The sequence below is a fragment of the Malaya genurostris genome, chromosome 1, assembly GCF_030247185.1.
Source record: "Malaya genurostris strain Urasoe2022 chromosome 1, Malgen_1.1, whole genome shotgun sequence".
NCBI classification, from domain to species: domain Eukaryota; kingdom Metazoa; phylum Arthropoda; class Insecta; order Diptera; family Culicidae; genus Malaya; species Malaya genurostris.
The window spans coordinates 152,613,334-152,632,378 of record NC_080570.1 but is presented as its reverse complement, the minus strand read 5'-3'; the positions used below and the strand labels follow the sequence as shown (position 1 = coordinate 152,632,378).

Sequence of the window (19,045 nt, the reverse complement as noted above, 5' to 3'; positions counted from 1 at the left end):
AAAAATCCAGTTTAGACAAGAAAGTTTTAATGAAAAAAAAATTTTCATCCTTTAAAAATGTATATTTTGCAGTATTGGTAGGTAGGGAATATAGTTATCTATTTAGGGACAAAATTACTTTTTGTACTTTGACTTTAAATTGTAAAAATCTTTCTTTTTTTTTCAGTACAGGAATCTCTCCTGTAGTATTTTTTCTCGAGAATTTGGCTAATTTTGTGAAAATCTCTAGTACATCATTTTTTTTTAAGGATTTGTCATTTTTTCGACGTTAACAATTCGGAAAATAAATGCTAAAAATGAGTTTAAGCCTTCTCAAAAGACAGTGTAGATCAATTTAGGGAAAAAAACAGAGTATGTAAAGTTTTTGTTTTGTTACAAAATTTACATGCTCAGAAGGTTTCACTGAAATTTGAGCTCCGAGTACGATTTAGAACGAAGTTCATCTATCGAGCCATACACTGAAAAAAATAACGATTTGAAAAATTTAAAATCGATTTGCGAAAAAAAACACTATTTTGCATTTAAATGAATTTCGTCCCAAGATATATAATTATGCTCCTTTCCAACCATACACATATTGTAAGACGGGGTGCTTTAAGGAAAAAAAAAGTGTTTGTTACTGAAACGTTTTCTTAACCAGTACTAATACTTTTTACCAGTACTAATAACGGACAACTAGTCCATTGGTTTATCGAATGATTTTAACTTTTATTTAAAAATCCTTCTTTCTCTTGAAAATGCATATTTTGTAGTATTGATAGGTAGGAAACATAGTTATCTATTTTGGCACCAAATTTCATTCGAATCGTACTTATTGTACTTTGATTTTAAATTTTTTAAATTGAATTTTTTCAGCGTAGGACTCGATTAGCAATTGTCTCTGTATTTTTATTCGAAAATTAGACTAATTTTGTGGAGATCACTAGTACAACACATATTTTTAAGGATTTGTCATTTTGTCGGCAATAATAATTCGAAACAAAAAATGGTAAAAATATGTCAGGCCCTTTTCATACAACAGTGTAGATCAATTTCGAACAAAAAAAAAGCAATGTGGCGTTTCGTGACAAAGTCTACATGTCCATTAAGTTTCATTAAAATCTGGGAGTTGTCATCTCCGAGGACGATTTGAAACGAAATTCGTCTAATCGAGTCCTACACTGAAAAAAATCGATTTTATAAATTCTAAATCATTTTACAACAAAAAAAAATTGTAAGATGGTTATTTTTAGGAAATAAATTGGTTTTAACTAAATCTTTTTCATGATCAGTACTGCTACTTTTTGCAAATATTGCGACAGAATATTCCGTTAAATCTTCTCAGTGCATTCCATTATATTCTTGAATGATGGTGACTTTCAGTTTAGTTTAGTTTTCGATAGAAAAACACTGAGAAAAAATAATTCAGTTTGGACAAGTAAAAATTACCGTGAAACAAATTTTTTTTCCCCTCAAAACTGTACGTTTTGCAGTATATGAATGGTTGTTATCTATTTTGGGACAAAATCTCATTCAAATAGAAAATGGTACTTTTTGTAATTTGACTCTAAATTTTTGGTTATCCATTTTTGTCAGTGTAGGGCTCAGTTATGATTTTTTTCGGTATTTTTATTGGAAAAGTTGACTGTGAAAACCACTAGTAAAAGGTTTTTTTTTAAGAACTCCTTTTTTCGACAATAATAATTCGAAACATAAAATGGTAAAAATATGTCGGGCTTTTTTCAAAAAACATTGTAAATCAATTTCTAACAAAAAAACAATTTGGCGTTTTGTGACAAAGTCTACATTAAGTCTATCAAGTTTCATTGAAATCTGGGTGTTGTCATCTCCGATGACGATTTAGAACAAAATTTGTACAATCGTGTCCTACACTGACAAAAATCGATTTTATGAATTTTAAAACATTTTACAAAAAAAAAATCTTTGGTTTGAATAAAAATTTTCCGTCCAGGTATTGTGAGGTGATTATTTGTAGGAAAAAATGGTTCTTACAAAATCTTTTTTATGACCAGTAAAAAATCACTAGTACAATACTTTTTTCAAGGCTTTGTCATTTTTCCACAATTACAATTTGAAAAATAATTGGTAAAAATAAATTCAAAACACAACCACTTTCCTGACGTAGATGGCGGTTTGTGCACTCGTGTCTCCGTTCATGGATTTTCATAGACTGAAGCTAGCAAACATGCAACAAGGGTCTATTTATAGATTCGGTTGATTTTGAAGTTTCGTGTTTGGATCTATTTTTGCACTATTTAAACAATGTTTACATAATAAACATGATATTAATAACAATCTTACACCTGCTTCCATTCGTTTCGTGGAAGAATTAGAGAATATACTGAAACAGGGAAAAAGTTATTAACAAATCAAATCTGGAGTAATTTTCGTGTTGTGAAATTTGGAAAGGTAAGCATAATAAAGAAAAACGTCGTCCTACGTCAAAAATGTTTTGCTAAAAAAAACTTTTTCCTGATCATTAAATGAAATCTTATCACAAGAATGAGTTTTATTGGATTATTAAATGATTATAACTTTCCGTTTAGTTAAGGTTTCGATAAAAAGTCACTGGAATGCAAAAATCCGATTTGGACAAGAAAAAGTTGTTGTTAAACGTGGAAAACTGGAAAACGGCTGTCTCAGTCTTGTAATACAAACGAATGTTGTTTACTGTCCGACGTTTCGGCCTTTGGTGTAGGCCTTTTTCAAGGAAAACTGGAAAATTTTATTGCGTTAGATTGACAAAAACATAAAGCGTTGAACAAATAATATTTGCATTATAAGACTGAGACAGCCGTTTTCCAGTTTTCCACGATTATCACCTCAGTCGAAATCAAGTATAATTCGACAAGTTTTTGCTAAAACAAACTTTTTTGTTCATCTTGCAATATATGAATGGTTGGCAGGGAACAAATCAATCTATCTTGGGTCAAAAGGGGTTTTTGAAATGTTCAAAATCGACTTTTTCAGTGTAAGACTCGCTTTCGCTTGGTTCAGCAATGGTTGTTTCCCTATAGGAGTAAATAGAAACTTAATAATTCGATGTCAGATAACGAAATTTTTCCCTTTGTGGGCTACTCTGGCCGAAGGGGATTTGGAATCATTTCAAACTTTAAAACATAATCCAAACACCAAACATGTCATATGATTGACATAGAGATGGCGCTAGTATGGTCAAATCCATATGACGCATATAAAGTAGCAACTTTCAAAAGATCATGTGTGATATGTTATGACATTTCCATTAATTAGGGAAAATTGACGGCCATTTAAGTGAAGCTACTTTGAATACTATGGTGAATTAAAAACCAAGTTTGTGTGTTTATTAATCATTGATTCTTAGTGAAAAATAAATACTGTACAAGCTCAGTGATGGGTTCAAATGTGCTGACCGGACTCTGCTCCATCGAAAAGAAACATTTGCTGAACATAGTCGTGTAGTCACCGATGACGGTGAATGTACTGGTCGTCCAATTGAGGTGGTTACTTCAGAAAATACGGAAAAAAAGTCCACAAATTGGTTATATCAAATCATAAATTGCGAAATTGCGTGAGATAGCTGAGGCCGTAAAGATATCAGAAGGCAGTGTGTTTACAATTAGGTAGGAACGTTTGATCATGACAAAGCGTTTTTTAAAGTGGGCTCCACGTTTACTCACAGTCGATCGAAAATAAAACAGAAATAAACAATATGTTGATGATTCAAAGCAGTGTTTGGCCGTGTTTACAAATAATAAAGCAGATTTTTGCGTCGATATGTGGCAATGGATGACACATGGATCCTTCACTTCAATCCGGAATCAAAACGACAATCTTCTGAGTGGGGACTTCAACCGGTGAGCGAAGTCGGAAGTGTCCAAAGGCACAACAGTCAGCAGGGAAGGTTATAACTTCAGTATTTTAGGATGTATATGGTGCAATCTTCATCGACTATCTTGAGAACGGAAAAACAATCAATAGCGAATACTACACAGCGTTGTTGGATCGTTTGAATGCAACAATTAGGAAAAAAACGACCTCATATGTCGAAGAAAAAAACACTGTTTCACCAAGACAGATCTGCTTCCTCATCCACCAAATAGTACAGATCTGGCTCGCAGTGACTACTGGTTATTCGCTGATCTCAAAAAAAATGCTCGTCAGTAAGAAATTTAACTTAAATGATGAAACAATTCCTGAATGTAAAGCCTGTTTTGAGACGAGAGTTTTTCTTAGTTAACCACACGACTTATTTGAGTGATGTATGAAATGAGGACTAAAAATAGTGCTTGCAAATTTATAACAAATCATCTAGTGTCTCATCATAAAGTCCTAAGGTAACTTCATAAATAAACGACTTTGCGATAAGCCTATCAACCGAACAAAATAGCTATTCCGCGTATCTAAAACGGATCCAATTGTACCGAGTCGAACGACTTGATTACGAAAATCACATCACGTCGCCACGGTGTTATCACGATGCAGCTGATATCACCCGACAACGGCAACCGAACAACACGGGATCGAAAATTCGGGAAATCGTTTGAAATTGCGAATCCCACGATTAACGGATTTTGATATCACCAGGAATAAAATTTATTACGGCGTCCAGCTGATGAATCGCAACGGTCGTTACTCGTTAACCGGTTTTTCGGTCGTCCAACTGTCTATCGTCGTGCCCCATTCGGTTTTTGGTTCGGCCAAAACCCCGTTTGCCGGTCGTAAGTCGTTAAACGGGATAGCTCCACTGGGTGACGTTTCAACGGGTAGTCAAACGAATTTCAAACGAAATCAGTTGAATGATAAGGATTTGGTGTGCTGCATGTCTGGGTTTGGAGGGCTTATCTGAGCGTTTTGCTTTTTTTTACTTGGAGATTATGCAGTTAAGTGCACTTGAATAGGCGCCATAAATTCTGGTGGTTCTAAATTTGGTAGGTCTTTTGAAGAAAACTGCGAAGAAAATGTACGAAGAATTTGAGCACTTGTTCGAGAGGAATTTTTATTTCACTCTTTTTCTCCTAACAGTCATTGTGAATTGTGGATTGTCATTCTGATTAGATACTGTGATCAACTAACTAAGAAGCGGGCGCGATTAGTCTGATGAATGCTTCCGAATAATTGCATCATTTACCTGATAAGGATTCTGGCATATTTTAACACCTGAATATCAAGAATTCGATATTCCTGGATTGATTCATGGCGAAATCGGATCACGTCACAAAATGAAGCATTTCACTGAACGATCAAATTTCGCATACAGTGAATTATTTCACTTGAATAGAAAATAAGATCCCACGTTCATATGGAATGAGTCCATCCACAAAAACCACATCAGTCTAGGGTTATTATTTTTCCCGGTTCACCCAAAGTCAGATGGAACCGAACGAGCGACAGATTGAGGGATGGATGGTAATAAACCGAATTACGATTGTTTACTAATCATGGTGCCAATAGACTAACGTGTCATCAGACTGTGCATACGTCGAATTGGATGAAACTTTGCACACGTCTTCAGGGTGGCAAACCATTTATAATTTTATTTTTTAAATGGTTCTAAGAAGCATTAAGGTGTGTATCGAAAATAAGCTATCCACATATATTTGTGCGTTTTCCTGTCAGCTTTCGTTTGTTTATTTGTTTGTGCGGTTGAAATTCTGCGTTTTCAAAATGTCGCGTATTGAAAAGGAAGTGAAAATTAAGGTTCTGGGCACATGACTAAGTGAGAAGGGTATTACTAGGCGAAAATTGGCGAAGCGGTTTAGAATTCATGTCATGTCAGTGTTAAAACCATCATTAATAAGTTTGGGAACACTATTCTTTGAATGAACTACCAGGAAGAGGCAGAAAACCCAGTTCTTCCAACCCGAAACTGGACCAGAAAGTGGTAGCTCTAATCATGAAGAACAAATCAATGTCAATACGTGATTTGGCCAAAAAATAAGGAACGAGTGTCGGAATGATCCAGCGTATCAAGAGGTGAAATCACCTGAAGACCTACAAGAATCAGAAAATCTCGAAACAAAGTGTAGAAAAGAAGAAGCTAGAAGCAACAAGGGCCCGAAAATTGTATTCGCGTCTTTTGCAGTGTCCGGATGGAGGAGAACTCAAAAACACTTCCAAGTTCACAATACTTTACTGTCGTCGTTGGGGAGGATGTGAGCGATGTGGACAAATGTGGAGAAATTCGGTCGAAAGGTACTGGTATGGCAAGCAATATGTTCCTGTGGTTTGAAGTAAACCATTTTTTACACTACCGGAACTATGCATGCAGAAATCTATCGATCTGAGTGTCTCCAGAAGAGATTGCTGCCTTTATATAGGAAGCATAGTACACCTCCACTATTTTGGCCGGATTTAGCGTCGGCTCACTATGCCAAAACTACTCTCAATTGGCTTGCGGAAAAGGGTATAAATTTTGTTGAGAAAAATATCAATCCACCAAATTGCTCTCATCTTCGACCCGCCGAACGTTACTGGGCAATCGTGAAGAGGGTCTTCAAGAAGACTGCAGGAACATGCAGGAGTTCAAAAAAAATTGGGATCAAGTGTCCAGAAAATGCGATGCAACATTTGTCCGGAACTTGATGAAGAGCGTTCGATCAAAAGGTCGAGAATTCGTTAAGGAATAACTTAAATATCATTCGGTTATCGTTATGCTCAAGTTTAACCTCGTACAATAAATGATAAATTTTTAGTTTGAATAACATATCATTTTTTATCATATTTTGAAAGAAAAATTTGTGGATAGCTTATTTTTGATACACTCCTTATGACTCGAAGGCAACCATACTTTTGACGAAATGGCTCTGATCAAAAACAAATGAGCTTTGCCTCATTATCTTCGTGGAGGCTAAGGCAAGTTTCCTAATCTTTCGATACTCATCTGCACCGATTCCGAAAATAACCGTTTACAACTGCTCAATCAATTGAGTGCAAAACCCTCCCGCGAACATTCGCTTTTTTTTTTAGATAAGGTCCAATCGATTTCCTATCAGTAGTAGCACAAACGACTCACCGTTGAAATCGTTGGTGAATGATTCCGTTTAACGAATTTGTGGCGTGTGCCCCGTGGTTTATAAAAACAAATGGAAGCCACGGAACTTCGAGTACCTTGGTAACGATCGTTGCGATAACGGTAATCCATTCGTTTTAGCGATCAATCAACCGAACGCCGTTAAAAAAACGGACCGCTGATTTTTTTTTCGTTATCAGATCCGTTAATCGGGAATTAATTTACCATGATCAGATGGTTTCTGTCGTAAACAGTTTTGATTTAACGTTAATTTCACTTGCTTTAGAATTCGGTTGAATCAAAATACTACTTTGACGACGCGAGCTGATAATTCAAATCGTATCGATTTATTAGTAGAACGGAATCCGTTTCTGATACGAATGACGTTTATAACCGGTTGTTAATGGATTTATTACAAGCTCGTGCTTTTAACGTTATGAATTTAACTTAAAAATGTCAACTATGAGTAGCTCAACACAATCGGAAGCGAATTGATGATTTGGCAAGGTATCTCAAGTTGTGGACCATATCATTGATTCAATGGGCTATTTAGAGTACGGTACTGAACTCCACACTTGGAATGTGTCTGGGTATGGAATTGGACACCTGGAAATGCGGTTTTTTCACCTCCCTTCAATATACTTACCCATTCCCGGCCGACTAATTTACCACCCACTCGTTTTCACTCCACACCTGGGTTCACGGAAGTAATGTGAGACTCTGGGCCGACCGAGACGGCTTGGCTTGCATGGCCGCATTAATTACCAAACTTTCCAGATTTTCATTATACCGGATTATAGAAGAGAGCGTGCGCACGATATGCCCCACAGGAAATAAAAAAAAAATTGAAAAATATAAAGAATGTTAATAAAATCGCGAAAAACTGTCGATAACTACAAACAGAAATAGTTCTCATAAGAAATCTAAAAATTCACAGACAAATTTAAATCTTGAGTCATTTAATATCTGAACACGAAAATAAACTCATTCACTGTTAAAGAAATAATGTGTTTAGTATTGAAAATAGCGAGAAAATTCTTCCAAGTCCGGTGTGGATAAAACCTCGAACTTTTAATCTGGATACTCTAATGGCTACCATGAGCAACCATTTTGTTCCACCTCTGTCTTCATCTCTGTCGCGACTCGAGTCACTCCTCTTCAACTTCTGTTTGAAAATCGTCCAATATTGCTCTATTAGGCGGAATTTAAGACAATGAATTGAAGTCATTTTCAAAAAAATCAATTCTGTTGCCTCGATTGCACTGTAACAGCTCTTCGCTACAGTGGCAGTTTGCCAAATCAGACCAAACTTTACAGGTCCATTGACCTGAACTGGTATGTACGGACGATTACTTTTTACAGGTATTTCTGCTCGTATATTTGTTTCGTCCTCATTTAAGGGCTTTGTTGATTTATGCAAAAAGTACATAGTGTGTTTCTATTTCCTCGCTTTTCGCCTTCGGCCCATAAGTGCTTAAAGCAATTCAAATTGAGCTGCTATCTCTGCCTAACAGTTCAATTTAAACCGCTAAGCAGACGCAAAGTTTGCACTATTTATGCTACCCTGCACAGGTGCAGTATAATTTCTGACGTCTCAGGCGTAAACAAGTGACGGCTTATTACAGGCCGTCGCAGAATGTGAACATTTAGGGGTTTGGTTGGTTTGTGCAAAAAGCATATATTTTGTTTCAATTTCTTCGCATTTCGCCTTCGACTCATCAGTGCTTTGTCTTGTTTGTCATGAAAACCTGTGTTTTGTCCGCAGCTGCAAATACCTTGCCAATTCATAAGCTTTTCTTGCTTATTTATCAGCAAAAATGACTGCTAAAGGCTTCACCTCAGTCAATAGTTTTATAGAACTTTTGCCCAGGAAGATACCTATAACCATTTCGTCCATTTTGGCGTATTTCCGGGCAAATCTTTCTATCTCCTGTTTGGTTGCTCACTGGCCGGTGAAAAACTTTTTTTTTCTGATATGGCTTTGGAAGGTCCGAAATGTAAAATATTTTAACATTGAGAATTTTAACATTTTTACAATCTTGAATTAAAGTGATCCTCTAAGAAGTACGTTTTTAACCTTACATTGCTTTGTGGTTGAATCAATCGCTGAAACAATTGCCATTGGGCAGCTTTACAGACTAAGGTTTTTTTGTAACTCGAGGTGAAGTCCCTAACAGATGTAAATTCGTTCGTTGCTGACAAGTTTACAAGTAAATTTTGGGATTTGGCAAGCGAATTGTAGCAGCGAACAAAAACATTCAATTTTCGAAACTCAAACAGAGATTCAACCATGAGCTATATATGACAAAATACAAAACTTTTACAATTTTTCAAAACGAGTGGGCCTCTCGCCTGGAGGCATAATTTTACTTAGTATTAAGCAATATATCTGTTGGATCTTTGTATTCTGTTGATATAAAAAGATGAGGAAGTTTTATGCCTGCTGGAGAGAAAGAAAGAAAGATTGTAAATTTCAGCTCCAGCGGGCTTTTTCCTGTTCCCAAATAAATAAATAAATAAATAAATTAGATTCAGCACAGACTTTTCGGCGACATACTTTGAACACTTTCTTAGAATCTTTTTCGAACTGTTGAATGGTTTCGGCTGCCGATGAGTCTTTGTTAGTGTTTAAAATACTTCAATTTGGTCGAATTTTTTAGCTAATTGGTGGGTTCAAGTCTTCTGGACAGAAAATATCATTTTAGTGAAGTCCAATTCTGCCGTAGATTTTGAGTTATGGCAAGATTTGGTCAGAAGACAGTAGCATCCAAGGGTAGGAGACGTTCTTGTAAACATATATTGGTGTGTACTTCGCTGTTCATCGAAGCAGTTGTAGGATTGCGAAATCTCACCGCAACCACAAATAGCTTGCCAGATCGTTACTTTCTTACAGGCCATGCAAGGTAAAAGGCCTGGCAAGGATTAGTCATCAATTTTCACGTAGGTTTCGTCGTGTATTAATATACTATACGGAATGAAATGTCCCGGGCCTCTCACAGAAAAGACGTGAATAGTTTCGAACCGTGTATATTTTTGTTGAGTGTTCTCAAGCCTCTAGAAGGCCGAATACCAAATTTCATGACAATCTATTCACTAGTGTTTGAATAACAGCTGATCGTGTCAGACGAGTTCTAGTTTTCATCAAGCTATGGAAAAAGACGATTTTTTGTCCTGATAAAACATTGTTGGTAAACTTGATTTGCGGTACGGATTAGGTTCACCATCCCCCGTATTCTCCAGACCTGGCCCCAAGCGACTAACTCTCGAATTTTAGGCTCGATGTTTCTTGATTTGGACTGCGCTTTTGCTTCTCACGGGTTTAAGGATTCAAGCGTTCTTTAGCACGAAGATCATTTAACTTCGAAGCGCTAAATTGTTTCCCGCACTGAAACGTTATGCTTCTGCTCGAGCACCTTTAGTACAGGTTTATCCAAACGACCATTAGCAGAACCTTTTTCACTCAACCCATTTTCGATTTACCCTCAAAGATGTTGTTTTCACGATTTTCTCACTGTTTTTTTTATCTTCCTCAGTTCGAGATCTACTTATCAGGAAACGGTCCATTTCGTCACAAGCCATTTCGCCGAACGCCGTTTCACCGAATTTTTTTAATTTCATCTAAAACCATTTCGCCGGAGGTCATTTCGCCGAAAGCCTTTTCCCTGAATAAGTCATTTCGACGAAAGCCGTTTTACCGAATGGGTCATTTAGCAGAAATGGTTGTTTCACCGAAAGTGTAATTAAAACGATCCTTATTATTATATGTCGTTTATTTTGATCCGGCTTTAACCTAATTGTGGTTGTTTGCAAGATTTTTTAACTGAAAATATTGTATAGAGCATAAACATCGCATAGGTTTTAAATATGATAAAACGATCATAAATCCAATGCAATATTGCATTCGAGTCTAGTGGTCTTTTAGATAAGAATTGCTATTTCACTGCCCGACGTTTCGTTTTTGTGCTTTGTAAATGGAAAAGTACCGCACCTGGTGGATTCACCAAAGTGAATACTGTGGTACTTAGTGATTAATAAAGTCTACAAGTTTTTCCAGGAACTCCATTTTGAGAATATAAATCAATTTGAAAAATTCAATCAAGAGAGTTTTCTTTCGAAGTTAAACAAGGGGGAATGAATTTATCTGTCATTTTTAATAGGATATGTTTCACATTTTTCTTTATATTAAATCAATTCCAATACTATTTTAGGACAATTGTACGTTTCGGTGCAATGGTCCTTTCGGTGAAATGACATTCGACGAAACGTCATTCGGACAAATGACCCTTTCGGTGAAATGGCTTTCGGTTTCGTTCACCATTTTTGTACAGTATTTCAATGTTGCCCTGATTCGTTCACCATTTATGTACAGTATTTCGATGTTGCTCTGCCGAAAACCTAAAAAAAAATTGCAACTAATTGATGAAAACAAATAAACGACTACAAAAGTGGTGAGAGAAAAATGTAAACAACAGGACGCATTCACACGAATTGACAGGCTCTCTAGCGGTTTTCGAAAATCGGTTATTCCAGAAATTATGTTACCTTTCTCTTGAAAAAGACAAAAAAAATGAGACTTTTTTTTTAATTTAATTTTTTGAATTAAATATTCTATCATGGAATAAGCATTCGACTTGTGCATTTTTTATGTATCTGATCGATTTCCTTCAAATTTGTCCAGTTTACAGTTTCCAAACTACAACGGATGTGTAGTTTCGTTTGAAGTCGCAATATGTGAAGTCTGTTACCGAACTTCGGAGAACTATTCCTATCGCATACTCTGTGGTGTGGTTCCACTTTTAGTCTCGCTCCAGTGATCTTATGTCGCATGCAAATTCAGCAATGCCATCCTCACCTTTACCAAATGAGATCACGGATTCTGTTTTAGGCGAGCGTTATTTTCATTTCTTGGTTAGTAGATGGGACTCTTTTTTGGGAAGGTCTACGAAACTCTGCGAGGGGGAGACTAACGGGTTTAAAAGCGTCAAATTTTTGATTGACTGTGGTTTTTTTTTTAAACCAGTCCCTGTACGTTTCGAAGGCTAGATGATAATGAAATCAGTGTTCAAGTACTAGTTGAAACAATTCCAGTTTAGTATTCGTGAAAATCTTTTAATCAAATTTAATGTTCTTACTCTGACGTTTCCACGCATCATTGGGGTGTTCTTCAGGGGATGCAAAATGATATTATTTCAATTTACAGTCGAAAAATTAATTCTTAAACCAATTTTCGACACATACTCGCCGTATATATGTTTGACGTAAAACTGTAATGAACAACGCAAAGATTAGCTTCCAGACTAGACGCACGAAAATTGCTGAGGATTTTTGTTATTATTGTTGATAATAACAATGCCAAAACGCTGTTGATAAGAACGACTAATTGTAGAAGCAACAATTCTGCGATTTTTGGGAGCTTGGTTTCGATCATTTCGGTGTGAAGTGACGGTAGTTCTTAACTTTCTTAGTTTACCAATTTATTTTCAACCGATTATTATTCCTTCAAGGATTTGGATTGAAACGCGACCAGTTACGGATCTCATTGAAGAAGGCATCTCCCGGACAGGCGGTAGCCGAAGCCTGACGATGTCCGATCAGCCAGTAGCTACTGGAGATATGGTTGTTGCTGACTCCGCACGAAATCAACGACTGAGTGGCAGTGCGAGCGGCCTGGTTCGGGATGCTGTTGGTGAACGTTCCGATCACACAAATTCCCATCGACCGATCGTTGTATCCGGGAGCGTGGGCGCCCTGGCGGCCCCAACCGCGTCCTTCGTAGGCGGCTCCATTCTCTCCGACGCACCAATTGTACCCGATGTCGGCCCAACCGTTGCTGTCCATGTGGAACGCCTGGATGTTACGCATCTGCTGGGCACAGGCGGCATCCGTCGAACAGGCGGTTCCGGCGGTATGATGAATCACGACCCAGGGTGCGGGACGGTTTGGCAACACTGCCGTGCTAGCAGAACGGGCTCCCCATCCGGCACGGTTGATGATCCGAGGACACTGGGCCGAAACGACGGTCAGCGAGACCAAGACGATTGCGAGCACTTCGATTAGTTTCATTTTGTTCAAGTTGAGCTTCAGGACCGAACTAGATTTCCGTACAATCCAAACCTCCCTTTTATACCGGGACGATTGGGATCGGCGGCAGCTGATTTGGGCTTTATTGCGGGAAATTTTGGAACCTTCGGCGATTGAATGGCAGGACCGGCCAAAGCAAATTTTGATACCGCATACGTCAACGATTATTTGTTCAATTGTGTGTTTTGCTGTTAAATCGTCAAAGCTCACGCCAGTATATTTTGAGGGGGGTAGCTCTCTGGTTCAGATAAGAACTGGACGCACATACACGTGTAGATGGGCAAAACTCGCCAAACTTATCAACCTGAGCTCGCCCGAAGCGCAATCAGCAAAGCGTCGATGATCGTGACAATGATGATTGAAACACTATGGATTTGTTACGAAGAAAAATTTCAAGACTCATCTGATCTATTCTCAAGACCAACATTTCTAAAATTTCACCATTCACGCAAGAGAAACTTTTTCGGAACATTGGTATCGAGTAATTTTGACCATTTTACCCATACCTATTCTTCTAAAGTGACAGGGAAGCGATTGAATTTTCGACATTGAACAGCTGAAAAAGAAACAGTCATTATTTTACGTTACAATCCGTTATCGATTCCGGGAGCCAACGGGCAAGCTATGGAAAGCTGATAAGATGATTTTCACGTGTAATCCACTTTGTTTTGATACGAAAGATGGATTCTCTCCCCTACAACGGAATCGACGATAGGAATTGCTGCTATCATTAGTGGAAGCAATCACGTGTTCAAAACAAATCCGAACGTAAAAATCTACTGTGTTATTCCGGTGGTTTAAACGAGTTTTAGTTGTTTGATTAGTTTTTTTAACTTGTTGAAAGTTTTAAGCTCTTTCATAGGGGTTATAAGGAGTGTATCGAAAAGTAGTTGTTGAGCAACATTGATTATTGAATAAATAAGCGAAAAAAAAAATTTTGACATCAGTTTTCGATATATCGTAGAAAAATTACATTTTTATGCATTTCACTGATTATATTGATAAAAATCCTAGTTTCTGTGAAACGCTCGCACTTTGGACTTGACATTCTTCATTAAATTCTGCACAGTTACTATTGTGACTTTCCTGGTGGCAGCTGTCCAGTTTTTTTTAACTCCTGCATGTTTTGGGACACTGTACCTTCCTTCCGAAAGTGCCGCTTGACAATTGCCCAATATCTTTCAAATGGCCGAAGATCCGGGCAGTTCGGTGGGTTGATGTCCTTTTCCACGAATTGTACAGTATTTTTTGATAACCACTGTAGAACGGAGTTGGCGTAGTGGGATGAAGCCAATTCCGGCTAGAAGAAAGGAGGAGCCTTATGCTTTCTGTACAGTGGCAGCATTCTCTTCTTCAAACATTCTTCCTTGTGCTGGCGTTAATTGTGCCCTTCGTAAAGAAAATCGAAGACCGCAAACCACAGGTACAAATTGCTTGCCAGACCAACACCTTCTGCCCAAACTTTTCCATCGCCACCGTGGTGTCAGCATCGTCCAGGTCCTGGTACACCGATTTCGTATAATATTGCGGTTGGGGCAGCGCACGAGAGTCTTCCTTGGCGTAGGTTTCGTCGTCGATCAGGATGCATCCGTCTTTATTCTGTAGAATCCGGTTATACAGTTTTCGCGCTCTTGTTTTGGCCTGAACTTGCTGTACCAGGAACATTTTCTGCACCTTCTGTTTCTTGTACGTTTTCAGGGAGTTCCGAACTTGGATCCGTTGAATCATCCCGATGCTGGTGTTGAACTGCTTGGCCAAATACCGCGTCGACGCCGATGGGTTTTTCCTGATGTACTCAACCACTTTCAAGTCCCGGCCGGGCTGGCTGGGACCCGTTTTTCTACCGGATCGGGGCAAATCCTTCATGGAAAGGGTCTTACCGAACTTCGCGATAATATTTTTGACACTGGTGTGGTGCACTTTCACCCGTTTTTCTTTCGCGTTTCCGGATCAATTCGACTCATCATTGAAACGATAAACCATACCGAAACCAATCGATTGCGCAGCTGTTATTGACATGTAAATAAACATGTCACCGCAAAACTAAGCCATTTCAGAGTAATAACTGTTTGAATGTTGCAAACTACTTATTGATAGACTCCTTACGTTATGTTACGAAGCATTACATGCGTTGCTTATAGGTCGTTATAGGTTTTACGAAGCGTACCATGCGTTACTTTTTTGTAAGTTATTGATGTTAAGAAGCGTTACATGCGTTACTTTTCATTGTTTTATAGGTGTTACGAAGCGTTACAAGAGTCACTTTTTAGCGTATTATGAGGTGTTACTATTTTGTGGAATATAGATGTTACGAATATAATGAAACTTTTTTGAGTTATAGGGGTTTCGAGGCGTTAGATGCGTTACTGTTTTGTATGATGTAGGTGTTACGAAGCTTTAGTTTTTTGTGAAACATAAGGCGTTGCTTGTTTGAGAAATGTAGGTGTTACGAGGTGTTACAAGCGTTACTTTTTGATGTAGTATAGATGTTACGAAGCGTTACATGAGTTACTTTTTAGCGTACTATACGTGTTATGAGGCGTTACATGGGTTTCTATTTTGTGAAATATAGGTGTTACGAATATACTGATAGTTTTTTGAGTAATAGGCGATACGAGGCGTTAGATGCGTTACTGTTTTGTATGACGAAGGTACTACGAAGCGTTACTTTTTTGTGAAATATAGGTGTTACGAAGCGTCACATGCGTAATTTTGTTGTAAGTAATTGGTGTTACGAAGCGTTACATGTTACTTTTTAGTGTGTTATAGGTGTTACGGAGCATTACATGCGTTACAATACTGTGGTGTTACGAGGCGTTACATGCGGTATTTTTTATATGAGTTATAGATATTATGCATTACTTTTTTGTGAATAGCAGATGTTACGAGGCGTTATATGTGTTACTTTTTAACGTGTTATAAAGCGTTACGTCTATTACTGTTTAGTGCGTTATAGGTTGTACAAAGTTACGTGCGTTACATTTTTTTTAAATAAATTATAGGTGTTCGGAAGCGCTTCATGTGTTATTTTTTTTATATATTGTTGGTGTCACTGAGCGTTACATGCGTTACTTTTTTGTGAGTAAGGTGTTACGGAGTGCGTTATGAGTTACTTTTTTGTTAGTTACAGGTGTTACGAAGAGTTACACGCGTTATTTTTTTGTGAGTTTTAGGTGTTACGAAGTGTTACTTTTTTGTGTTTTATAGATGTTACGAAGCGTTGCATATGTAACGTTTTATAGGTTGGTGGTGCCATTAAACGTTACGTACGTTATGTTATTTTATGGGTAGTACGAAGCGTTACTCGTTTGTGCGTTATTGGTGTTAAGAAAGTTGGTGCAAACGCTAATATAAATATGAAAAGTAAATTACACGTGAATTACCCTCCTGTACAGCTCCCGTAGATGTGCGTTTAATCTGCCAAATATCGAAGAATTGAATATTGGAGTTTCCTTTTTAAATTTCTATGGAATAATTTTAAATGTTTTTTCTTCGGTTGTCACGCATCGCCTCAATAACATTGGATATAACATGCATTCACTTGGCTTGGTTTGATCCTTACTGTTTTTTGTTAATGAGACTACAGTTGCAAAGTTTAAAATTAGCAGATGTGTTTTGAATTTTTCTGTGAGCGTCAACATTGAAAGCTTCTTCACTTCTCCTGTTCTGCTCCAAATTATGTCAACACAAACACTTTTTTGTTTTTCACCAAAGTTCAACGTGTTTTGAGTTCGTAGCGGTTTATATGAAACGGTCAGGTGGCATGATATTTCAACATAAAGTGTTATGCGCCGACGAGTCCAAGACGATACGTAAAGAAAAGCACAAATGAGCCCTTCAAAGAAGGTGACAAGCGATTATAAATACACTCTCCTACTCAATGCTTGATCGGAGAAATAGGTATAAAGCGAGAGGACTAGTGTTTGATGGACAGAGAAGATGTTTGGATGTAAGGTATCGGTCGGGTGACGGCCAGGATGGATACCATGTTCGATGTACGTTGCTACTATGTCTGTTTCGAGTTTTAGAGTGGCTAAAGCAAGATCAGAGTGGCGAAATGGTAGCGCGTATGCACGGAATGCATAAGAACGCAGGTTCGAGTCCTGTCTCTGAGCGTATCTTTTTCCAAAAATTCATATTTTCTGTTAGTTTTTCTTTCACTTGGTTTCTCCAATATATATTTCCGCTCAGTCATTGCAAAAACCCTTCAAAGTTGTTATGCTGATCAGAGCATGAGGCCATTTGCAAAAAAGTCGAGTAATCTATTTCAAATCATTTGAGTCATTTCCTCAAATCGTAATTCAGATTACAGGAAACTTCTATGATAATAAAAGGTTCACAAACTGCACCTAGACCCTAAGCCAAACGGTGCAATTTGAAAAAAAAGTGTCTCCCAACGTGCAATAGAGCTTTACGTCTACTTTGCGGTTTATTTTGAACTGCCAAGTATCATTTGGATAAATAACTCATTCGGCGAAATGGCTCGTTAGGAGGCGTGAGTCGTTTGAAGAAATGACTCGGAGAAATCGCTCAACCATACGAAGAATTTATTCGGCGATTGATGGCCCTCTTGAAAATTGACTCATTCTGAATAAATAATTCATACGGAGAGAAGATGCGTTACGGAAAATCATTCGCACTAAGAAATGACTTATGGGGAAAGCTGACGTTCGACGAAACAGCTTATTCGATGAAATGTCGCATTCAGAAAAATAACTCATCCCGAGAGATAACTCATTCGAACGGAATAACTCTTTCGGAGTAATGATTCGTTTGATCAAATGAAAAATTTGGATGAGCGATTCATTCGGGGATAAAAAACATATCACATGAATCGACTCATATAACTTGTTCGAAGAAATGGCCCATTCAGAGGAAATGACTTATTATAGGGAACAACTCATGGGAAGATAATTCATTCGCGGAAATGGCCCATGGGGGAAAATGGCTCATTCGAGGAAATGACCCAGTAGAAGTGACTCACTAAGGATAAATGACTAATTAAAAAGAATCCAGCATTTCAGAAAAAAAAATTCATTCCGCTAAACGAATCGTTCGAAGCAATGGCTGATTTGACGAAATAATATTTTCTGAGCGAAAATTTGGATCAGTAGAAACTCTAATGAGGGTGTAATAGCGCTGTCTGACGATGTCTTCACAATTTCGTTTGCACCTTTTTAGCAACCTGCTGTGTAATAATTATTCTAGGGAATTTCAGCGCAACTGTTCAAGCATTTTTGTACCCTATGGGTATCGATTTGCGTTACCCAAGTAACAAACATTGGTTTTTCAAAGTAATGTGGTAATGACGCAGAATCTAGATTCCGACTCCAGCTTTAAAATTCAAGTGCACAATTCCGGTTCAGAGTTTAGGTTCTAAGTTTAGATCTAGATTCCGCGTTCTTCATTGAATTCCAGCATACAGATCGAAAATCTTCAGACCCGAAATAATTCCCAGAATTCTGGTCAATCAGGTCCAGGTCCGGAGTCCTGAATTGCATCACCTTGCAGAGCAACAGCTTTCAATCGAATGTTCGAACATGAACTTGTACAACGGTGTAAATCTCCTGGTTGGTATTGGCCCTGAAAATTACATTTTTGTGTTCGAACTAATGTATTGGAAAGCTTTTCAAATCAATATCATTTTATTTGATATTTTGAATGGATTTTGCTCGTGATACTTGGATAAAATCACGGTTTTAAAGTTGAGTATTTTCACCGTTTCAGCCGTTAGATTCGATGCCGGAATTGCTAACGGTCGGTTTTCTATATGGGAAAAATTTTCTATACAAATTCTGGACCTGAATTTCGGACTGGAACTCTAGATTTGGATTGTAATGAAATTCCCTCCAAATCTAGAGTTAGTTTCAAATTTCCAAAGTTTTGCGGTTTTTTAAACGAATTTTCAAAGTTATGCGGTTTTTATGCAAACTTTCGAAGTTATGCGGTTTTTTATGCAAATTTTCATAGTTT

General features: G+C 37.7%; 2 protein-coding genes across 7 annotated transcripts in view; both read right to left on the bottom strand.

Annotated features, from left to right (window-relative positions):
- Positions 1–19,045, bottom strand: part of LOC131426203 (fasciclin-1) — a 467,103-nt gene that overhangs the window by 246,321 nt on the left and 201,737 nt on the right. The window lies entirely within an intron of this gene.
- On the bottom strand, positions 12,441–13,543 carry LOC131426211 (peptidoglycan-recognition protein SC2-like). Its single transcript, XM_058588785.1, has one exon. The coding sequence runs from the start codon at positions 13,052–13,054 to the stop codon at positions 12,491–12,493; it is 564 nt and encodes a 187-aa protein (XP_058444768.1). The 5' UTR covers positions 13,055–13,543; the 3' UTR covers positions 12,441–12,490.